The 25,351-nt window shown below is 32.8% G+C and overlaps 1 protein-coding gene across 1 annotated transcript; it reads left to right on the top strand.

Moving 5' to 3' along the window:
* The first annotated feature begins 255 nt into the window (after positions 1-255).
* On the top strand, positions 256-10,740 carry LOC126750082 (uncharacterized). Its single transcript, XM_050459584.1, has 3 exons — positions 256-617; positions 5,458-6,427; positions 10,672-10,740. The coding sequence occupies exons 1-3, from the start codon at positions 586-588 to the stop codon at positions 10,738-10,740; spliced, it is 1,071 nt and encodes a 356-aa protein (XP_050315541.1). The 5' UTR covers positions 256-585.
* Positions 10,741-25,351: the final 14,611 nt, after the last annotated feature.

The raw sequence follows: 25,351 nt of genomic DNA, 5'->3' as shown, positions 1-25,351 counted from the left end.
GCTTAGCTTTCATCAGGTTATTATAAAAAATTTTAATGATGTTTTTCCTATTGTCAACATAAAAAAACGAAATAGGAATTCTTGTTATACTAAGCGTCTTTGAGTATCTGAAAGAAATATACGCTAGTTATGGAACATATAACCCCTGACTATAGTATATTTTATTCCTTAGTTTATAGAATATGATCTTTTACATTGTAATCATTTTTACTTTAGCTAAGAAGTAATTTGTATTGTTTTAATCAGATAGATTTAAGCATTAGTAGAGTTAAGTCACAACGCTGTAACGTTCTTAAAATAAATTTTTAAAAAAAGCCTTTTCATCTTTCAAATCTATAACTGGCGCAGTCGACGGAGTTCTAAGTCGAACAATATCCGACAAAAATCGCGGAATTGGTCCGTTTTTACGGTTTATCGGCAATCGCGAACCTTGTGAATTTACGAAGAGGCAGCACCCAGGAGGAAGTCAAACTTCGACCAAATCTATTGGGAGAAGAGCGTTCAGCAACGGTCCAACTTCGACCAACCCTAGATTAGGCTTGGGAACACAAGCATCGGTTCCTATAGGCAACGTAGTCTAAGAGAATGCAGCTTTTCATCGCTGGATTTTTGCTATTGTAAGTGCTCATTGTCCTTTCTTTTTCCTTTGTTTTTAAATTGATTTTTATTTTTGATTTTTCCATTTTTGCACAATTGCAAACGATAACATATACTGTTGTTTTTACGATTGGCAATTTTATTTAGGTTAGATTTAGAGTTACAATTTATTCAAGTTTTTATTTTTTCTTTCTAGTCAAGTTACGTAATTTTGCGTAATTTTTTATTAATTTTATGTCTGAAAATAATTCTGAAATTATTGACGAATTACTTTCTCATTTGGAAAGGTTATCCGTAACAAATACTAGAACAGATCAGCCTTATTTAAATCAAATTATTTCTGATAATACCGCTGATATTAATAATACTTTACCTGCCTTACCGGAGGAAGAACTCGAAGTAGAATCTGTATCAGTTGTATCCAGAACCATGCCTACTGATATGCCACTTTTAAAATACCAAACGGATAACATCCCACATTTCGATGGGAATCCAAAGTTATTGCAAAGATTTATTTTATCGTGTGAAAATCTTCTAAGAAATTTTCAAAATAGTCAAACTCGTGAAGACCCTATTAATTCAATTTTAATAGACTCGATTTTAGGCAAATTAAGGGGTAGAGCAGCTGATTTAATTGGCTCTAGATCAGAATTAAATACTTGGGCTTTAATAAAAGAAACCTTAAATTTAACATTCGCAGATCAAAGGGGTATTGACTGTCTAATACAAGACTTAATTTCTATTAGGCCTTATAAAAATGAACCACCATTAAATTTCGGCATGAGAATACAAGATGCCAGAAGTCTTTTGTTTGCTAAATTAAGTACTTTAATTGTTGATGAAAATGAAAAACGAATTAAAATCGCCCATTGCGATGATTTTGCTTTAAAAACCTTCTTAGCAGGGCTCAAATATCACATGCAATTAGTAGTTAGGCTTAAAAATCCAATTAATTTAGAACAGGCACTATCATTTGCCGCCGAAGAAGAAAACTTTATAAATTTCAGCCGAAATCAACATCAAAACACAACTGTAAACCTACCACCACAGACTAAAACACATCCACATCAAAATGTTAGAGCTACAAATAATAACCAACAAACATTTCCCCATAATAATAAGCAATTCCCAATACCTTTCTTGCAACCAACATTTAATGCCCAATCACCCCCAGAAATTAATATTTTCCGCCCAACACCACCCTCAAATAATGTGTTTGCATTAAACCCCCAACAGCCTCCAATAAATAATGCATCTTTTGTACCAAGGCCCCCTCAACCACAACCGTCAAATAATTTTCAACAAAAACCATTTTTCCAAAACCCAAATTCAAATTTTCCAATAAATACCAATAACAGACCGAATTTTAATCAAAGTTCATCAATTAGAAGCCGCAGTGCTCGAAGCAATTTAAATAGGCCGACGCCAATGGACACTAGTTCAGGCACAGCCATAATTCATCATCCAACACCCCATAAATTGAATTACCAAGAATTTCATGCACAACAAATTAACGACAATAATAATTATTGCTACAATAATTCCCAAGATGATTATTATTACGATTTCTTAGAGCAAAACGAATCTGACCCATATCCCAATGAAAATGCATATTATGCAGATGTGCAAGATCTTTATCACTACAATAACACTCAGACATCCGATCCTTGCGCTTCAAGTGAAAATATAAAACCAGATGAAAATTTTCAGCAAGTTCAGGCAACACAATACCCAACGTAATTAATATGCATAATTACAACATAAGATCAGATTTACCGTACGTGTTTATTCCCGAAATCACAGCACATTTTTTAATTGATACCGGCAGCTCTAGAAGTCTAATGAAACCTTACCTTGCACACAAATTTTATAAAAATTTTATTAATAAAGAGGTATTTAATATTCAGACCGCCCACGCAATGACATATCACGATGAAGTCGCAAACATTCCTATTTTTAGTTTATTTAATACCAATGCCTATCACAAATTTTATCTTTTTGACTTTTCTCAAAAATACGATGGTTTAATTGGCGCAGATTTATTGAACCAATTAAATGCTAGTATAAACATTAATGCTCGGAAAATAACAACTTCTAATGCAGAAATACCAATAATTTATGAAAAACGTGACGATAAAATCCCGAATGAAAATTTTCAAAATTACAATTTTTCAGTGACAGTATCTCCTAGATCCCAACAAATAGTTAAAGTACCAGTAACCGTTGAACATGGTACCGGATTTTTAGATTATCATAAATTTGAACATAATTTAGAAATACCAGGTTCTTTGGTTAATATCTCAAACTATTTTGCCATCACTTCAGTCACAAATCCTCAGGATATCCCTATAACCCTACATTTGACAAAACCTCTAGATATTGAACTTCTTGACAAACTTCGTGAATCCAATTTCAAAATTCAGTTGGACAAATCAGAATTTTTAAAAAAGGAAGTCCAATATTTGGGTCATGTTGTTACTACTGAAGGTGTTAAACCTAATCCAGACAAAATTTCAGCAATAAAAAATTTCCCAATTCCAAATTCTCCCAAAGCTCTGAAGTCGTTTTTAGGTTTACTTGGTTATTATCGTCGATTTATAAAAGATTTTGCCAAAATAACAAAGCCTATGACGATTTGCCTTAAAAAAGATCATAAAATAATTCATACCCCCGAGTTCATTAAATCATTTAACCACTGCAAGCAACTTCTCACCAATTCCCCCATACTTCAATATCCAGACTTCAGCAAACCATTTGTTTTGACAACTGACGCTAGCAACTATGCAGTTGGAGCAGTCCTTTCCCAAGGGAACATTCCCAATGACAAACCCATCGCCTACGCATCAAGAACCCTTAATGACACCGAAGTAAAATACTCCACGATAGAGAAAGAGTTACTTGCTATAGTTTGGGCATGCAAACATTTTCGACCTTATCTTTTCGGTCGCAAATTCAAAATTTACACAGACCATCGACCTTTGGTATGGCTTTTTAATATGCGAGAACCAAATAGCAAACTCGTAAGATGGAGATGTAAATTAAGGGAATACGATTTTGAAATTATTTACAAAAAGGGTAACCAAAATACCAACGCAGACGCACTCTCACGAATTTGTATTAATGCAATTGAAAACGAAAGTATCGTAAATAATTCAGGTGATATAGATCTAGATATTGACCAATTCCTAAAGTCCTATGACCCCAATAAACTAAACCCAGCAGATATAACATCAGTTTTAAAAGAATTAAAACCTCCCTGTCCAGAACCAAAAATTAAAATATTGCAAAATATTCAGTTGGTTCCTCCAAGAAATACAAACCTTAATATTCAACCACCCCAATATAATTTCCAAAATTTTAACGACCCACCCCATCAGTACGAAACACAAACTCTTAATGATTTCTCAAACTTAAACCTTCAACCAGATAATGTCAATTTACCACCACCAGAGTTTCATTCCCAAGAGACTCCAGAATCTTCTATAAATACTCCGCATTCTAGCAGCAATCATAACACATTAAATGATGGAATCCCCATACTGGATGATATTATTAACAATAAATCATATCAAATAATTATCTCCAAAAATCCACACAATAAATTGACTGTCAACTGGGAAACATTCGAGAAACATAATATATGGCATGTCAAAATTCCAAAATCTAATCCCAAACTTATATTAGAATTCCTAAAAACATATACCACCGATAAGAAAACTTTTTACCTATATTTTCATGATGATTCCATGTATATCGAATTTAATGATGTTTATATGCACCACTTCCATCAATCTGGACCAAAACTATTTAAATGTACAAAACTAATAAACTCTATAAAAGAACCTGATGAGCGAATCCTTATTATGAAATACCAGCATGAAGGTAAATGTAATCACCGCGGAATAGCCGAGACTTTAGAAAAACTTAAAAGGAATTATTATTGGCCATCCATGAAATCCGACATAACAAAGTATATAAATGATTGTAGTATATGTCAAACATCTAAATATTCCCGTAAACCACCGTATGTTCCTCTTGTACTAACAGAAACTACTGGAAAACCATTCCAGCTGCTTCATATAGATATTTTCAAATTTGACAACCAAGACTTTCTTACACTCGTCGACACCTTTTCAAAACTAGGTCAAGCCATTCCTATTCAAGGCAAAACTTCAGTCGAAATATGTTCAGCTCTCATCCATTATTTTTCATTTTATGGTCTTCCTGAGAGAATAATTATGGACAATGGTCCTGAATTTAAAAATACCACCGTTCAAGAAATCTTAAAGACTCATAAAATAAACATACATTTCACAACACCTTTTCACCATGAATCGAACTCACCAATCGAAAGACTCCACTCTACACTTATCGAACACCTTCGAATTTTAGGAGACCGTTTTAAGGACGAAGACGTTAAAACCTTAATGAAATATGCCATAATAGCATACAATTGTTCGATCCATTCCTCGACGCAGTTTACACCCTTCGAGCTAACATTTGGTCACACAAACACAAGAGACCCATGTGAACTTATAAATACCGGCTATTATACCGATTATGCCTTTAATCATAAAGAAAAGATAAAACACCTTTATGATGAAATAAAAGAAAAATTAGAATCCCAAAAACAAAAAATTATCGATAAAAGAAACGTTCTAGGTCCAAATCAATATCAATTTAAAGTAGGACAAATTGTATATAAAAATAACGCCAACAGAAATAAAAAATCTAAACGATTCTTAGGCCCTTTTGAACTAATTGAACTACTCGAAAATAATAAAGTTAAAATAAAAAACAAAAAGAACAATAAAGAAGAGGTAGTCCATATAAAAGAATTAAAAACCCCTGTTGTTGCAGGTCCCTCAACATCAAACATGCAAGACCTGACGTAACATTTCATGACGTATCCAAGAACCCCGGACTTTTACCAATGAAATTAGGAAACTCGCAAAACATAATTGATTACTGGACTTTCATTCAAATTTACGACATCAACCCTATTATCAGTCAATACCTCATAATGCAAAAAACTATATACGACTTAGAAAAAAACATAGAAAACTGTTCTTTATATAAAAAAGAATATTTTAATTCATACAATTTAGCTTCAACCTTAAAAGAAAAAATAAAAAATCAAATACTTCAAATAAATCCATTCTCTCTTAAAACTCGCGAAAAAAGAGGCCTTATAAATGGATTAGGCAGTATTGTCAAAAGTATAACCGGCAATTTAGATAATGAGGATGCTCAGCGCTATGATTCAGCAATAACTTCAATTATGCAAAACGAAAATAATATAAAACTTTTAATGCAAGAACAAATTACCATAATAGATAATTCTAATAAACTTTTTCAAAAACTCTCAAAGAATTTAACTTCCAATCAAAATATTTTGGAATCACAAATAAAAGAAATTCAAATAGAGGTCCAAAGACTTAACAAAATCAGTTTTGAAGATAAGCATTTCTTTCTTTTGCAAACAATTCTATCTCATGCTACCACATTCTTACAAGAAATGTATGATGTCTTAGAAGATCTTCAAATAGCAATAACTTTTTCAAAACTAAATACCTTTCATCCATCGATCATTAGTCCAAAAGACTTATTCAAGGAAATTCAATTAATTTCTACGAGTTTAACATCCGGTAAACTCCCATTTGATCCAACTTTTAAAAATGTATTTCTTTTTGAGAAAGTCCTTAATATAAAAAGTTACGCAAAGGAAAACAAAGTCATATTTATCATTGAAATGCCGATCGTAGAGAAGAACAGTTATCTACTGTACCACCTTTATCCTCTACCTACACCTTCAAAAACCTTCCACGATGTAATATTTCTGCAAACCAAATACCTAATCCTTAATGAGCTGAATTATGCAAAATCCAACCAACCATGCAGGAAAATCACCACCAACGAATACGTTTGCCAAGACTTTAACCCCTTGCCTATAGACGAAGATGCATCTTGCGAAGTACAGATGCTAAAATTTAGAGAATCAATATCCCAATGCCAGCAGACGAAAATCCAAATTACCACCAACAAAGCAGAAAAACTGGAAGAAGGAAAATGGATGCTAATCGTACCTCGACCTCTTGCAGCTATCCAGACTTGTGGTTCCAATAAAGATAATATCCCATTAAATGGCACCTACATCGTAGAACTGGATTCTACTTGTGAACTTCGTGTCGGAAACATTGTCATCAAAAATTACAAGGATCCAGAAACCCATTACAAAAACATCGAACTACCTCAAATCAACCTATCACCGCCTAGCAATGAAGCTACACCAATTCTCTTTAATAATTTGGAATTAAGCTCACTGGACCTAAATGAAGCCAAACATCTTCATAAATCCATCGAGATTCAGCATCAAAGACTTGACCGGGCCCTGAACCAACCTGTATACTACCACAGAACCAGCATTTATACCGTATTACTTTATATTCTGCTAGTAGCAATAATTAGCTACTTTATGGTGCAGAAATTCCTGATGCCAAGAATATCTAAGAGAAGCCTACATCCAGACGAATCTATGACGAAATCCTGTTCAGAAATCGTCATATAACCACCTCACCACTCCTGTACCATCCGTAAGCTCGTTTCTTAGGAGGGAGGAGTTATGGAACATATAACCCCTGACTATAGTATATTTTATTCCTTAGTTTATAGAATATGATCTTTTACATTGTAATCATTTTTACTTTAGCTAAGAAGTAATTTGTATTGTTTTAATCAGATAGATTTAAGCATTAGTAGAGTTAAGTCACAACGCTGTAACGTTCTTAAAATAAATTTTTAAAAAAAGCCTTTTCATCTTTCAAATCTATAACTCGCTCTCTTCACTACATAATGAAATACTCTATGAACAATGTCTAATTTTTAAATTATTTTAATACATAATGCAGGGTCTTCAGAAACTTGATTAACATGGCAATGTGGACTTATTATCAAAGCAGAATAAATAATTCCTCCAATAGAGCAAGAGAATCTTGGAAAATTATAAATGACGTGTTGTTGCTAATAAGCTTTTAGCAAATATTTTACAGAAGCTAACTAAGCAATTTGGTAGTAGCTGAATCTTTTTTTTGCTCCAACGAATGAAGAACGAAGATGACCTTAAAAGCTTATTAAATAATATAATTAACAAAAGTTCATCAGGATGAGATAGGCTTTCACTAATGACATACATCTTGGCCCTAGGTTTTGGCTAAGACAATTAACTTTTTATTTATGTTTAAAATTTTCCCGGCTTGCTTAAGGAGAGCAGTGATTATTCCTCTTTACAAGAAGGATCAACACAACTATCCTGCTAATTTTAGACCGATAGCATTACTGCCTACTTTGGTCAAGATTGTGGAATGGATTGTGGTTTTCGTAAATTTATGAGCATGAATATACCTTAGAACATTGAAAGGCCTTTCAATGTTCTAAGGCTTTTTTAAATGAAGAAAACCTCGACGATTTTGAAAAGGATCCTGACTTTGATCCTAATAACACGGATGAGTCAAAGAGTGATGAGGAAAAAGAAACGCGTTCAACTGACTTGCGAGAGGAACAAAATGGTTTATGAGATATTCTAGTTATATCTAATTAGATAAGAAAAACAGAAATTCCCAATCATTTAAAAATTCAGAACATACTGCATCTGAAAACACAATAATTTAAAAAAGTAGAAATAAGAGCACAGAAAGTCAAATGAAGAACAATTAAACAAAACATTCGGTAAAAGAAACTTGTACATGTAAGATGAAATGTTTTAATAAAATTGATGCCGAACATAGACTTCATATAAACAGCGAATATTGGAGAATGGATAGACATAAGCAAAGAGTTTGGCTGTCTTCCAAAGTTATTGAGAAATTGTGTAAAAGAAAGCTTCGTATTGGAATGTACTAGAAAGTATTTATTGCCAATAAAAAACCATGCCGAGACAATAACAAGTGTACAAGTTTGCCAATTTTTTTTTTGAGAATTCTTGTATTTGGGAATGCAAATATACTTACAATCCTACGAAAATCCTTAATCGATTCTGATGGCAATAAAAGGTTCATTCGAAACCTACGTGGCAAGCATTCAACCCCAAATAAAAAACATCGAAATCTTATCAAAGCACATACATATTCGTTTAAACCATTATCATCACATTATGCAAGGGAACATGCATCTAATAGAAAATACTTGCATTCTGACTGGACAATAAGATTAATGCATGAAGACTATAATGCCAAACATGCTGAATCACAAGTTTTTTAAGCAAAAGATTGAAAGGCTCTTAGAACATCACACAATAGTTTTAACTTGATGATTATAAAGCTGCTTGCCAAAAGGCATCCACTCGAGCCGATATAAATGTTTTCGAGCCATCAGATTTTTATAGATTTGAAAACATTATTCAATCTCAAAAATCGGAATATACTGACGAAGCAATACCCCTTTTTAATGACATTTTCTATGCTAAATTTATGCAAGGAAGTACAGATTTTATATATAAAACTGAGCTCTGCGGGGAATTTATCTCTGCAAAAAATGTTTTAAAGAAAAGGGCTAAATTAGAAATACCAGAAGTTATGACAGCCGACAGAGGAGTAGCTGCTTCAAAAAAGGCAAAGATTATTTTAGATTTGGTATCTAAAAAGCCTGCAAATAAAACGAAATTTTGAATACGTTTACCTGAAAATCCAGTTTTAGAGGATCTTTTACCATAAAAGGTCTTTAAATATTTCATTTGGAATTTACCTCGCAATTTACATTATAAGTGGCTTTCACAAGAATTTTATTAATAAATCAAGTTTATTAACCAACTCTTAATTGTTTTTTCCCCCTGGCAAATATATATAAATTTATCATACACCAATTTACCTCGGTTTAATTTTTTTTGTTTTTTTTCTATCCGTGGATAAGGAGTATATAAAAAAATAAAACTCAACCCACATAAATTTTGATACATCCTGTTAACTAAATCATTGACAAGATTTAGTAGTCACATTATAAATTTCATGTTTGTAAATTTATTAATACCAAAACGGCACCAAAAATTCCGAAAAACCTTATTTTTACAAAACTATGTCTTTTCATATATACTATTTTACCTTAGCAGGTAAGAGATCTTAAATGCTTCTTAAAAGGAGCAAAATATGCAACATCTAATGGCTGACATAGGTGTGTCGAATTAGGGCGATGCGAAGCAATGTACATTCTATGCCATATTTTTGACAATCCTGTATCACATCTAGGGTAATATGGCTTGAAAGGTTATCACCAATTAGAACCTTCTGCCCTTCTTTATGCCTAAAATATGGCAGGAGAGTTTGGCGAAACCACTTTACAAATGTGGTGGTTTCGAACCAGCCACTTTTGCTAATGCTGTAGCGACTACCAGTCGGTCCCTCTTGCTCCCATATCTGTGTTTGGCTTTATAAACCACAAACGGAGGCAAAAGTCGGAAGCAAACGCCGGAAGCTGATGCCGACATCATCACACTTATATTTGTTTTTGATGAATCAATGACTCGATCGCAATGTTTAGATCCTTGCTTGCACACTACCTTGGGTTTTCCTGGGTCGTCACTGAAATTTGTTTCGTCATAGTTGACAATGTTTTCAGCTGGGACGTCTAAGGGGACGTAGTCTTGCTAAAAAAAAAACCTCACATCAGAATGAGTTGAAAATTGGTCAAAGTGTTTCTTATTCGATTCCGCTCAGATTCACTATTTTGTTTGGCGATCCGTTATAATTTACATTTTGTGATTTGCTATTATTGGCTTCCCTCGTCAGCTGTTCAGGCTGGCTTGCATCTTGGTCGGGCGTATTCACGTCGTTGCCAGTTTTACCGATAGTATTTTATTTACAGTTTATTAAATTTTAAGATAACCAGATCGAATATCACAAAACAAAATAGTGAATCTGTGCGGAATCGAATAAGAAACACTTTGACCAATTTTCAACTCATTCTGATGAGCGGTTTTTTTTTAAGTACTTTTCTAAGATGCTAAAAGTGACCAATCACGAGAGCGGATTAGACGTCAGAAAAGCGGCAAATGAGCAGGATTACGTCCTTAATTGTTTTTTTTAGGTCCTCAAAATATTAATTGATAGTAGCGCAGGTTACTTCCGCTCTATTTCTCTTGATATTTTGTGCTAACCTTGTCGTTAGAGTCTTATGCCCAGAAAGAAACTTTTTCATCCAAGTTATGCCGGGGAGATTATTTTTGAACTTTCTAACTGATTTACCTTGCCTTGTTAAGTATTGTTGGACAATTTGACGAATGTCAAGTTCGGTTAGCGGAAAACCCCATTCAGCGGCTAGTAATATCGCTTCTACGAAAGCGTTTTTCTCTTCTTCCGATAATACTGTCTGTCCGCCATGGCGCTTTGTGTGGGATCCCTTAATTTTGTCATTTATAGTGGACTTTGGTATTTTATAACGCCTGTTATACAGATGCCTGTCTTAAACTTAAAGTTCCCTTTTTGACATCATTGACTGCCACACATACACATAATCAAAACATACACTTCAAGATCAAATAATAAAAGGCAAACACAGCTATTACTTTTTTAATATTTTCAAGAAAACACCGTTAAATCCATAACGGTCTTATCAAAAAATACGTTACAAACTCTTTTTTCGTTACCGAAATTTACGTCAACTCTCCTCGTCACTAAGTTCAAGTAAGGAGAACATATTTCCATGGAGCAAATTTAATTTAAATAAATACCGTAAAGTCTCCTCACTTTACGGTACATTTCGACCCAGTAATCGTCACCCACTAACTAGACCAAGTTCCCGTATTCGTCATTATATTGAATGTCTTTTCGGCGCTATACCTATATTGAAGAAAAATCGATTTGCTTTACTTAAAATACACATTTATTTTTTAGATTAAACACGTTGTACAGTAATTTTTTTTTGTTTTTTTTTTAATGCCCCTGTACATTTTTCTTGGATCCAGTATTTACAGTTCATGCATTCTATCATACTTTCCCGAGAATCTTCTTCGCAAATTTTACAAAACCTGTTTTCTTTCTTCCTTTTCTTTAAGTTCTTCTGCTTTAACTGCTTCTTTCTTTCGGTAGAATTCCAGCAACTTTTCTGACGTTGCCACTGCCAGAATTTTTACTTTTTTTACAACTTTTGTAGGTTTAGAAGGTCCAGACCAAAAAAGTGCAGATTTGAATGGACTTGGAATTGAAGGTTCGTCTGCATTTATTTCCCTAGTTTTTGGTGATTCAAAACTTGAAGCAGAATTTTTTCCAATATTTTTTTCTGTTGGTGTTGAATCTGGCATTGGTGACTGTTCCTTCTGGCCCATTTGTTTCATATTTATTAATGATACTTCATTCTCCTCAGCTGGTCGAATTTTGGTTTAATAGACTTATCGAGTTCTAGGATTTAATTTCACGAAGGCGTATTCGTACTTGCATCTTCCGAAATTTCCGTAATAATTTCTTTTATAAATGTTGTAGAAGACAAAGGATTCTAAATTATCTGTTCATTAGAGTTATTTGAATCTAATGTAGAGGTATCGCTTTCTGAATTTTCCTGATTGGTTTCATGATTTGCATTATCTTAAAATAAACCATTTACGTGATTGATGAATATAAGTTTTAGTAAACATTACCTTGAGTTAGGAGTTTGACTCGTTCATTTAGAATTACATCTCTTGCGTTTTCTTCTTGCTCTGCTTGGTTTTGTAGGCTCATAGTACCTAAAGATGAAATAAATATAAAGCTACACGAGCAGCAGTTTTTTGTTTACCTTGCGATGTAACTTTCCCAGATTCACTTATAATAATTACATCTTTTGAATATTCATCATTAGTTTCTTCTATTAGTTCTGAAGGCGATGAGTGCTTATTATTACATATTTGCGAAGTTCTTTGCGATATACAAGAATGTGGCTTCAGAAAGGCTTAATTTCAATGTCTTCCTGGCCTAAAATTGGTAAATGGATTTCGTCTTTTGAACCTTTTTGTTAAAGCTTGAACACTATCTAAAAGTTGATCTTTTGGTAGCGGAAATCGTCTTTCAGCTAAATGAAATATCCATTGTTGCAAAAATATTTCTTCTTCTGTAGACAGTATAGATTGGGGACCCATTTTTTCCAGCAACGATAGCTTTGATCAAATTTTCTTGAGAATAATTAAATCTTGTAGCCATTTCTGCAAAGAACCAGAATTCGTCAGCCCCCTGTACCAGTATTCGTCAACTTGACTTTATTTATTTGTAAGTATTTTATTTAACAGAAAATAGTATGATGAATACTGGGTCACAATAACATGATAATCTAAAGAACTAAATCGGCAATAAGGATAACAAATATACCAATAATGTGTTAATTTCATATGGATTTTAGCCTATATTGCATATCTACCAATGTCCGTCATATGTGACGATTATTGAGATAGCGTCATTTTAGAATGTCCCAGTAATCGTCACCTTTACCAAATATTTAACCTAAATTGGTAAACCACCTAACATTTTTGAAAAAACACAAATTTAAAGAGTTTTAATGAAAACAACTACAAAAAACCTTTATAACTTAATCTACTTACTTACTTGGCCAAATAATAATATCGAACTCGCTTAACTTACACCTTAAGCACTTTGACACTAACGCAGTATTTTACTAGGTATTTTACAGCCTATCATAGTAAGACTGTGTCATGATTAATGGCGGAATCCCAGTTCTTTGTATTTTGCCAGATTAGGCAATAAATAGTTTTACTAAATAAATGCCAAAAGAATTAATGCAACGTAAATGATCATTGCCTTAGGGCCAAATTACGGACCAGCTGGTAAAGTTCCTGTGTGTTATCAGGCAGATAAATTCTATCCTCTCAGTAAACCTACCAATAGCTGTAGAAGGAAGTATGAACCAAATTTTAACCTGTTGTTAACTAGCAGAAGGTTTACAGCTCGTGTATGAAGCTTGTATGGTGAAAATCGGAATCGTCTGTCGGCCATCTTGCTTGGCAAAATTGACAGGGAGGTCACAGAAAGTTGTTGACATTGACTGATAGAACATCATTTGTCATTGTTAAACTATTTGAGTTTGTTTTTCATTTCAATGAATGCAAGCGCGGGTTAAGTTTGCTATTTGTTGTTTTAAGGATGTTATTTTAAATTCATGACTTTTTTTCTAAAAAGTTCTCTTTCAATTTTGGGAGTAATGTTTTAATTGATTTGCATCAAGCAATTCCAGGTTTCTGGTAAGAAAATCTGATTTTATTTATTACTATTATGTTTTTGTATTGTCAATCTTTAGTCTTTAATAAAATCAAATTCAGTTGATTTCAATGAAGAAGTTTCACTTTTCAAGTATTTAATTTTTAACTTGGTTATTATAAATACATATTCATTGTACATATTGTTTAGGTTCCTTCAGTTCCCATTACAAGAAAAACATGGAGAGCAATATGCAATGTAAATTTTATTAAGACTTTGAGCTATAGAATTTCTTCTGATCAGTTCTTTCCACAAATTTTAATAATGCTGATACTGCTGGCTTTACACTACAATACATATTTATTTAAACATTTATTTTGTCTTTTTTTCACATGAATCATTTAGTAAATTGATTTATAAGGTTTGCACTGCCTATTTTTTTATTTTATTTCATGCTCATATACCACTTCCTGTGTTCACTGAGACGAGACATAGGTGTAGAGACTAAGGGACCTGAGCACCCGGAATGGATCAGAATTAATGTTTTTCTTACAACTTGTGTTTTTTTAAGAGTTTCTTTTTATTTTATGTATACATCTGTCCTTGAATTAAGTTTTTATTAATATTATAGTTCGAAGATATGTTGTTAGTATTATAAGAGACCCAGGGCCGTTCCGACCCGGAGGTGCAGGGGGTGCGGGGTACCCGGGCGGCAAAAAAAACTAAATAAATATTTTTTTAATAAATATTTTTAAAATTTAATAATTTGTTTCAAAAACTATTATACACATATTATTTTAAAATATTATACATATGTAAATATTATTAATTATTAATTAATGTGTTAAAGTTACTTTATAACATTCTAAATATTATTAGTTATATTTCCGATTCAAATTTAATAGGTATACCTTTATACCTAGATATACGCTTCAGGTAGCAACGAGTTGGAAAAAATATGTCGCGACGAAGATTTTTCAGGAAAATACTTGTCTGTGGTCAAGGCATATAAATGCGTGCAGTGCGTGCACTTGTTTAATTTTAAATTTTAAGCGTGTAGCCTGTAGTCGTGTAAATCGCAACGTTATTGAAAGCTTTTGTTTAATGTTGTGGTAAAACATACAGTAAAAATTAAAAAGGTAAGTATCTCTACACATACGTTAATTTGATTACATTTTTTTTGAGCTGCCATATAAAATTTAGATATCATTTTTATATTTTTGAAATATATAGGATGTTTGGAAAATGGGTAGCCAAACGGAAATGGTGGATGATTGAACCTACTGCCTATTTATAATGCATAATATTTTTTAATTTTTCCTGAAATTTAAGGAGTTTTTTTTCCTTTTTTTAGATACCTATTACTCCTATTATAAATCTCCCAATTTTTTTACTCTTGAGACTTTTAAAATTTTTGTTAGCACAATTAATTTTATTTTAAAAAGTAATGTTGACTTATTTAGAGTGAAACAATATAATAACTAAAAAAAAAATAATTAATTTTGAACTTGAGGAAAACATGAAAAAATGATATGCGTTATGAATAGCCAGTAGTCGCACTCATCCACTAATTCCGTTTGGCTACTCACCTTTCAAATATTAGTTATTTGCTTAATAAAAAAGTAGCATTTAATCTTAATATTTATTTTTTTTTATTTGAAACGTTAAAAATATATCTCTTTATTCATTCAGGCAAAATATAGGATAACTTGGATTTATTTTAATTTTGGATTTGTTTTATTATAGATGTCTGATAATCGAAAAAAACTTTCTGGAGCACAGTACAGAAAACGAAAGCGTGAAAAAGAAGAATTAACTAAAAAGGCTTGCAGTTCACTCCAAGCGTTTTTAATCCCAACAAGATCACATGACAAACCATCAAGTTCCCAAGCCCGAGATGAAAATGTGACTGAGACTATATGTATAATGGTCAATAGCGGAGAAGAGAAGGAGAACTCATCGAATACCAAAACTATAGTGGAAGGTGATGTTTTATTAGCAGAACAAGGATCTGAAGTAAGCTTTGAAAATATTAATGTCTATAAGGATCCTGGCTATTGGCCAAATGTTTTATTGGATAAAATTAAATTAACTCTGATAGAGTTAGGGCCTACGCAACTAACGGAGGCTGATATGACGTTTCCTTTAAAAAAAGACAATAGAGGATTCTCATCTATTTATTATAAAAAAAAATGTGTAATGGAGAAATAATTCTGAGGGTTTGGCTAGTATATTCTAAATCAAAAGATTGTGTATATTGTTTTCCTTGCAAAATATTTAAAACTTTTTCTGGTGGTAGTGGTTTGGTTGAGAGTTATAACGACTGGAGACATTTAAGTCAACTTATAGAAAGACATGAAAAGTCAAAGGGGCATATTTGTAATACAAAATCTTGGCTTGATTTAAAACAATCAATTTCTTCTAAAACGACAACTGATTCACTAAACGAGAAATTAATAAACATGGAAAAAAAAAGATGGGTTTCTGTTTTGAAAATTATAATTTATGTTGTCAAGTTTTTAGCCGGTCAAAATTTGAGTTTTAGAGGTGAAAATAACAAGATATACGAGCCACAAAACGGAAACTTTTTAAAATTAATCGAAACAATTGCCAATTTTAGTGAATCAAGTATTCAAAAACTCAGGAAATATTTCCTGAAGACCAGTGGTGAAGAATGGAATTTTGTCAAACCATGATGGAAAAGGCAAATGAAAACGAATATTTTTTTAAAAATATTTAGTTTTCTGATGAATCTTCTTTTCCATTACATGGCAAACACAATCCTTCCATTGTTCGTTATTGGTCTCAGGAAAACGAGCACAGAAGTTTTCAGTTTCGTACCTAGTATCCTCAGAAATTGAATGTTTGGGCAGGTATTTTGGGCGACAATGTTATAGGGTCATTTTTTATTGATGGCATTTTAAACGCCCAAAAGTACCTTGAGTTGCTGCAAAACCAAGTTCTTCCTGCCATTCAAATCCTACCTGATGTAGACCTGGGATCGGTTTATTTTCAGCAAGATGGCTGTCCTGCTCATAACGCGGTTAGGGTAAAAGAATTTTTAACAAATACTTTTCCTAACCGCCTTATTAGTGGGACTGGCGATATTAAATGGTCTCCTAGATCTCCGGATTTGTCTCCAAATGACTTTTATCTGTGGATGTTACCTTAAGGAGACCGTTTACAAGCATGAATTTAGTAGGCCAACAAATTTAGAGGAGTTGCGAAATAAAATTGTCGAAGGTGCCAATTCCATTTTACCTGAAACTCTTTTGGTGGTGCGAAATAGCTTTTACGATAGGTTAAGTTTTTGTTTAGCGAAAGAAGGCGGTTTATTTGAGCCTTTTATTTAAAAAATGATATGTTGTTAAGTTTGTTTATTAGAGTTTTATTTCTGATTTTTTATTATATTTTTATCAGAGTTGACATTTTATTTTTTATTAGAATAACGCTTTAATTTTCATTATGCAAAACACAGCATATTAAACATTTTAAGATTACAATTCTATGCGGGTTTTACACATTGTCATGTCTGTAAAACCCGCATTAGAATAAATATTTTAAAAATAAAGTTCTGATGACAATATTCAAATGGAGAATAAAATAGAAATTCCTTCATATTGTTCGGACAGTGATTCGGAGATTGAAGAATTAGAAACTAAAAAAAAGCGTGGCGAGAGTAAGCAGTGGCTCTTTGTAAGAAAATTTGCATGTGTTAAAGAAGCGGAGGAAGTTGTTCGTGCAGAAAATACTTGGTCTATTTTAATAACACATATGACTGAAGAAGGAAAGAAAAGTTTTATCGCTGTAACAGAGTAAAACGTCGTGGCCCTCAGTGTGCGGCACAAATTTATTTACTGTTTGAAGCTACATCAAATGCTGTTTTGCTCTATCGTGTAGAGGCTGCCCATAACTACGAGTCGATTGGAATTCGTTCTGATTACGGAATAAGTCAGGAAGTTAAGACAGAAATAATCAAATTATTTGATTTACATTTGAAGCCTAAAGCTATTTTAAAAAGTCTTAGTAAGATGGAGGGAGTAAAATTACCATCAATGAAACAATTGAACAATAATCTATCAAGTCGTAGACGTGTTAAATACGGTTCCTCAACTATAAGTCTAGGAGAACTGGAGCGATGGATATTAAATCATACAGCAGTTCCCGAGGACATACACCAAGTGTTTGTACTTTCTTATTATATATTCGAGGATGAAACAATGTCTTTTCGCTTTGCATTGTCTACAAAACATTTACTGGGGTTAGCAGAACGTCATGCAAATGTTATCCACGCTGATGCGACATACAAGTTGATTTGGCAAGGGTTCCCAGTATTAGTTGTAGGAACTACAGATAAACATAGAAAATTTCATCCGATATGTCTAGGAGTTTCGACAAACGAGCGTCTGGAAGATTTTACCATGTTATTTAATAATTTAAAAGAACAGGTTTTGTTTGTATACGGACATTCTCTACAACCGTCGGTATTAGTTTGTGATGCCGCAAAGAGCATCCAAAATGCTTTTACAGAAGTCTTTGGTCCTGAACCCATTGTGAGAATGTGTTGGGCACATGCAAAAACAAAAATGCAAACCAGGGTTGAACAAACTTGCTTAGACAAAAACGCCCGAAAGAATATATTACAAGACATTGATGCATTACAGTCCGTTACTTCTCCTGAACATTTTACTAGCGCATCACAGCTTTTTATGAGGAAATGGAAAACCTAAACTAATTTTATTAAATACTTCAAAGAAGAGTGGTTAACTCAAAATCGCAATTGGTACCTAGGTGCTGCCTCAGGATCACCAGCCACAAACAACGCACTGGAATCGTTTAATAGAACCATAAAAGATAGCAATACATTACGCGAAAGATTTCCTTTGTCTCGTTTTCTGGTTATCGCATCGGAGATGGTTCCTGCAAAACTACAGAGGAGTCCTTTTCAATTACTCCGCTTATTAAACTTCCTGATTGGACAAAAGCATATCAATGGGCAAAATTAGACAAAAAAATAAAGGTGTTATATGCTGATACGAAGAACAATGTCTATATAGTATCAGGAGGTCAAGTATTGGATGTTCAGGCTGAAAAACCTTGGGAAACTTTTGATGAATTCAAAGAATTCTTTTTTCCATTTAGAGAGTAACAATTCCCAAAGAAAAAGATGATTGGATGAATGGTAGCTGCAATTGTCCACAGTTTTTTAAAATGTATATGTGCAAACATCTTCTGGGCCTAGCAATTAGATTAAAATATACAGTTCCGCCTTTAGAGGCAAAAAATATCCATATTGGACAAAAAAGAAAGCGTGGACGTCCATCAAAATTCAAATCTGCTTTGGTAATTCAGTGATGTTTTTAATTTATTGAAGTCTTATTAATAATTTGTTTAATGTTCACTCTTTTTTGTTTTGTGGTTCAAATACTGTTTTAAAAATGGCATTTTTTGTTCTTTTTGTTTTATAAATAGAAGACAATAAAGTATATTTGTGATGCCTATTTTTGTTTTATTTTATGCTCACTAGCTTTTGTCATATTATAAAGTATGAAGAAAGATTAGTATAAAACAGTTGACAATATTAACTTTATTAGATGCTAAAGATTAGATGCTCCACCCAGTTTTTAAACGTACCAAAAAGTATAAAAACTGATGTTCGATTAAATACTAGCCCTGAAGAACTAAGACTGAATACTTTAAACACAGAATAAAAATAGTTTCATATACTTTTTTTCAACCAGAAATTCCTTATCGCCCTGAAAACATAGACAAAATACCTTGTTAAAATATTAAGCACAATAATTTGTATGTCAGTGGCGTTTTGTAATTTACCGAAATTTAAAAGGCTCCAGAAAAATTCAGTATTAAATAATACAAGTAATATTAAGAGTTCCCATAAATGTTTCCACTACTGTATATACAACACAAAAATTACACAGATATAAAACAATGGAAAGCAATAATGAATAAAAGAAAAAAAGTAGAATATATAGAAATATATAATAAATAAAGTATAAGAACAAATAAAAATAGAAAATATCGACACATTTGAGAAACTGACTGGAATTATAAGATAGATAGATAAACTCTTTATTAAATCCATCAAAAATGGTTCACAATAGTAACATACAATTTACATTTTAAAATTTTTTAAATTTATTTATAATTATATATATCTATATAAACAGCCTATCGAAAAGAGTCCAGCAAGGTTTGGGGCCCTTTTTTAAAAAATGTTCCGTACGGACCCGTCGATTTTTGATTTTAGAAAAAAAAACGATTTTTTGTTTAAATTTTTAACCCCTCAACTTTAGCCTCTTAGTGGGGGCGACATTTAGCCTTATTTTTTAAATGGGAAGAGGTGTGTTGTGATACATCTTGAAAGGGCATTCAATTTTTTTTACAATAGCGCTGTTTTTTAAATTTGAGCTGCGGGTTCCAGAGAAATCTAATTTAATTTTATTGATTAGTACTTGCGCATTATCTTATTAAATGTTCAAAATGTCTTCCGTTTACCTCCATACGATAGTACAGTAACTGCTCACAAATGTTCCCGGGCATTATGAAGAATATCGGGTGTTATTTATTGGCATTCATGAATGATGCGGTTCCGTAAATCTTCTAACGATTCAGGTTGGGTTGGGTGGTCCCCACAAAAAAAAATCAAGAAGAGATAAGTCGGGTGATCTCGCGGGCCATTCGATAGCACTTCTTCTCCCAATCCATCTACCAGGAAACCCTTCATCCAGAAACAAACTTCTAGAGTAGATAGAAAACGTTAAGAAAAAAAAGAAAAGTTCATATGAACATGGGTCCAGAAATGCTTCCTGAGGGAGCTAGATCTCTTTGAAGGTAACCTTTAAAAACTAGTTTTCGTTTTATAGCTTCGGAACTACTTTAGCTACCGCAACCAATTTTGCGACATAAATTACTGTTAGTCCGTTTATTCTTTTGAACCTACTAAACAAAAATCATTTTAACCAGCGGCATGGAAACCAGGGGATACATTTCTCTAAGACTTCAATTTCTGCTCATTTGGGTATCAGATTATGATGCTCCTATGCCTTTTGCATAAAAAAGGTGCTCAGAGCAAAAATTGCTAGATATCACCGTTTTCGTAAAGATTATTTTAATAATAATGCTAAAGTTCATTTGCCGACAAGCGATAGTGCATGTTAACACGCGTTGGTTCGCACGCCTCTAGTTAAAATAATTGTTTAATAGGTTAAAAAGGATCAACATACTAACAATAATTTATGTCTCAAAATTGATTGCGGTAGCTAAAGTAGTTCTGAACCTATAAAACAAAAACTATAGTTTTTAAAGGTTATCTTGAAAGAGATCTAGAAATCGTCCAGAAATGCTTCCTCAGGGAGCAAGAATTGCTGGACAAATGTTCATATGAACTTTTCTTTTTTTTACGTTTTCTATCTACCGTAAAAGATTTTAACATGATCAACGGAACCCCCTATATATATATTTATATATTATTGTTTGATTATTAAAGTAAATATAGGCAAAACATTTTTTCTTGTTGGAATAGTCTATAGACCACTAAGGTCAGATTTAGGGCGTTGTGTTGAATGTTTTGATGATATATTATCACATGCATGTCTATAGTATGAGAATATTATTATCCTGGGTGATCTTAATGTTAATCATTTTACAAATAATATTTTACTTGATTGTCTTACAGCTTATGATTTTACTCAGTTAATAAATGAGCCTACTCGTATTGCTGCTATGGCACAAACACTCATTGATGTTATCTATTTTAATAAACCCTCAAATGTTACAAGTACAGCAGTACTTAACGCTGATCTAATTAGTGACCATCAAGCTATATTCTGTAGTATCGAGATTGCGGCACGGAGTAGGGAGATAAAAATGAAACTCTATCGTTATTTTAAACATTTTAATAAAAATGATTTTTATAAGGACCTGAATAAAATTGTGTGGGATAATGTGTACTATATCAATAATCTAGACGAAAAAATTCAGTATCTTACTAGTAATATTTGCTCATTATTTGATAGACATGCACCCTTTACGACGTCAAAAAATGTGTAAGCCTTATACCCCAAGGATAACTGCAAATGTGCAGCTTTTTATAAAAGAAAAAAATAAGGCATTGTCAAGTTTTAAAAAATCTAAAAATTTGACGGATTGGGCATGTTATAGACAGATGCGTAATCTTGTGGTGAGAATGATTAGGCGAGAAAAAAGAAATTATCTGCAATTTCATCAGAACATCAGAGATAGCAAACAGTTATGGAGAGCTATTAATCATCTAAGTCTAAGAAATGTCTCTAATCGTTCTATTCCTTTAAATCTCCGAGATCCAAACAAAATTAATGACTATTTTGCTTCAATTTATAGCGCGTTAGGTAGTTGCCCCGAAGAAGTTGCTAATTTTCAGAACAAACAGTTTAAGCATGATCTAAATTTTTCATTTAGATTAGCCAGAGTTGAGGAAATTTCTAAAATAGTCTTAAGCCTAAAATCAAATGCACACGATTGTGATTCAATATCGGCGTTAATGTTGCAACACTGTATTCCAAAGCTATCTCCACATATTACGCATATTATAAACTGTTGCCTAGAAGCTGGGTATTTCCCGGGTATGTGGAAAATTTCTCTCTTAACACCTTTGGCTAAAATTAATAATCCAACTAATTTCAGCGACCTAAGACCAATTTCAATTATCCCGGTGATCGCTTTAGTTTTGGAAAAGTTTATACAGCCGCAAATTTATGACTTTCTCAACCCCAATAATATTATTCCGCATAAGCAATCTTGGTTTAGAAAACAACATAGCACGACATCTGTCTTACTAAACGTTACCCAAGAGATAATTTCTGCAATGGATAAAGGTGACTCCACAGCACTTATAATACTTGATTTTTCCAAAGCATTTGACACCCTGGATCATCATTTGCTTTTGGCAAAATTGGCTTATTATGGCTTTGATAATATTTCTCAAATGTTTTTTAAATCCTACTTATCCAACAGAAGGCAAATTTTATTTTTTTTTATGGTAAACACAAGCACAAGAGGAAAGTCCTATGTCACTCTTGGAGTGGTGCTTGCGCGAAGATATTTGTGGGCATTTATCTTGAATCGCTGCAGGTTGTATGCGTCGGGAAATATGTGAGGTGGAAGCCCGTTCCACAAAGAAGATGTTCTCCAGATGAATGAGTCCCGATACAGCGATGTCCTGGGGTAGGCAGGTGGACTCGATGTTGATGAGCCGCAACTGCTAGACGCGTCCTTCTTGCCGGAACAGCCCTGGGTGGGATCAGGCCTGCCAGCTTAGAGGAGCACTTACCGTGATAATAACGGTAGAATAAACAGAGATCAGCCACCTTTCTCCTGTGCTCCAGACTATCCAGACTATTTGTCAGTTCTGGTTTGTCGATAAGACGAATAACTCTCTTCTGTATAGAATCTAGCAGCTTTAAACTATGCTTGGGTGCAGAGCTCCAGACATGCGAGCAATACTCGAGGGAAGGGCGTATTTGAGCCTTATAAAGAGTCAGCAGCTGTTCTGGTGTATACAGTTTTTTCGTTTGGTGGTCTTGGAAGATCAGACTTTTTCAAATATTAAATATATAAAATCTGGAGTACCTCAGGGATCTGTTTTGGGACCTCTCTTATTTCTGATGTATGTTTCTGATTTATTTAAAATACTGCCAGCCAGGGGTTCGCGGATGATATGCAAATTTATCATTCTTTTAAAGCTGAATCTGTATTGGAGGCATCAAATAAAATAAACGACGATCTTTCTAGAATTTCCTTTTCCTGTCAAAATAATTTAAAACTCAATCCTTCAAAGTATTGTGTTATGTGCTTTACTTCTAAGAACAAAAAAAGATTTGCATTGGACGGTTTAAAGCTTTTTGTGGGAGGTAATCAGCTAAGTATGGTCAAATGTGCAAAAAATCTTGGATTGCTTTTGGATGATGAATTGTGCTTTAAGTTACACGTTTCTAATGTTATTAAAAAGTCATACTATTCTTTAAAGCCATTGTATGCAAACAGAAATATAATTAATTTTAAGGTAAGGAAAAAAACTGTGTAAGTCTTTAGTATTACCTATTATGAATTACTGCAATATTGTTTATTTTCCATGTTTAGACAAAATCACTGCGTACCGTTTGCAAAAGCTGCAAAATCAATGCTGCAGATTTGTTTATGGACTGAGAAAGTTTGATAGAGTCTCTGCAAGGCTGTGTGAACTTGGTTGGCTGCGCGTGGAGAATCTATTCTCTTTGCAATTCGCGGTTTTTGTGCATAGACTGCTAGCGTCGTCTATACTCCTCCCTACCTCCGCAAAAAACTTACTTTTCGGAAAAATGTACATGAAGCAAATCTGAGATTTATAAATAAGTTGTCAATTCAAATTCAGTTGTCAAAATTCAATTAGATATCAAACAGCCTTCTTTTATCGTAGTTTTCTGTATAATGCTGTGGCAATTTACAATGACCTTGTTCCGAATTGTATAAAAGAAATGTCAGTAGCGGGTTTCAAGAAAAAACTAAAGCTGCATTTTTTAACAAAACAGAATAGCTAAATTGTCAGTAGGCATTTCTTATTTTATAATTTTTTGATTTTTATGGACCAATGGGTGTATATCTGTTTATTTTTATATTAATATTAGTGTTACCATTACAAATGTTAATTTTTTTCTTTTTGTTCTGCTATCTAAAATAATTTTGCTTAAATTTTTTAAACAAGTTAAGTAGATTAGCCTTTGGCTAGACTTCGCCTTTGTACACTATTAAAAAGTATAAATAAAGCCATTATTTATTTATTTATTTATATACATTTTTTTTGCCTCAGTGCAAATAATTAATTTCATGATCTTTTAGTCTTAGGGTACATTGCATTTATGTGTAATTAAACGGTCCAGGATTGCCTTTACTGTTATTAGTTATGCGGGTGGCATTTTGTTGACTGTATTTTAAAATGAAAATCCAATCATAATGTTTTTTTTATAACTATTTATAGTTTCAGAATTATTTAAAAGATCCCTGTCGAAGTATCCAATAAGTATACCAGTACATGGTTTTTTTAATTGTTCCAATATATGTATGTAAAGGCATACACAATTAGTATTCAATTACTTAAGTGCCTATTTTGTTCAAAGTTACATTGTTTGAGGTAAAAAAAAGAAAAGTTCATATAAAAATTTGTTTTAAAATGTGTTCACGTAAAAATTGTTTTAAAAATAAATGAGAATTAATTCCATAGTGCAGAAAGACGAATAAACTTAATAAAGCATCAATCATGAATTATTCAAATTTCAATGACCTTACACCTAATAGTTTTAAACGAAAAGTACACTTAAATTATTTGGGAGGAGCTAAATTTAAGTCACATACGCCCCATTAAACGTGCCAAAGTATAATTTCCTCTTTATAATTTTGATAAGTACCATATATTATATGAAAGAACTCATTTGCATGTCTGATAGGTATTGACGGTTTTTAATGGTGTAGAATACTTAATTACTTTAAGGGGTGCCAAATTAACAAATTTATTATCGTATCCGCTTTAACATCAATTTCCAAACAGCAAACCAAAT

Source organism: Anthonomus grandis, chromosome 2 (genome assembly GCF_022605725.1).
Source record: "Anthonomus grandis grandis chromosome 2, icAntGran1.3, whole genome shotgun sequence".
NCBI lineage: Eukaryota > Metazoa > Arthropoda > Insecta > Coleoptera > Curculionidae > Anthonomus > Anthonomus grandis.
The sequence above is the reverse complement of the archived record's forward strand: the minus strand, read 5'-3'. Positions and strand labels throughout refer to the sequence as shown.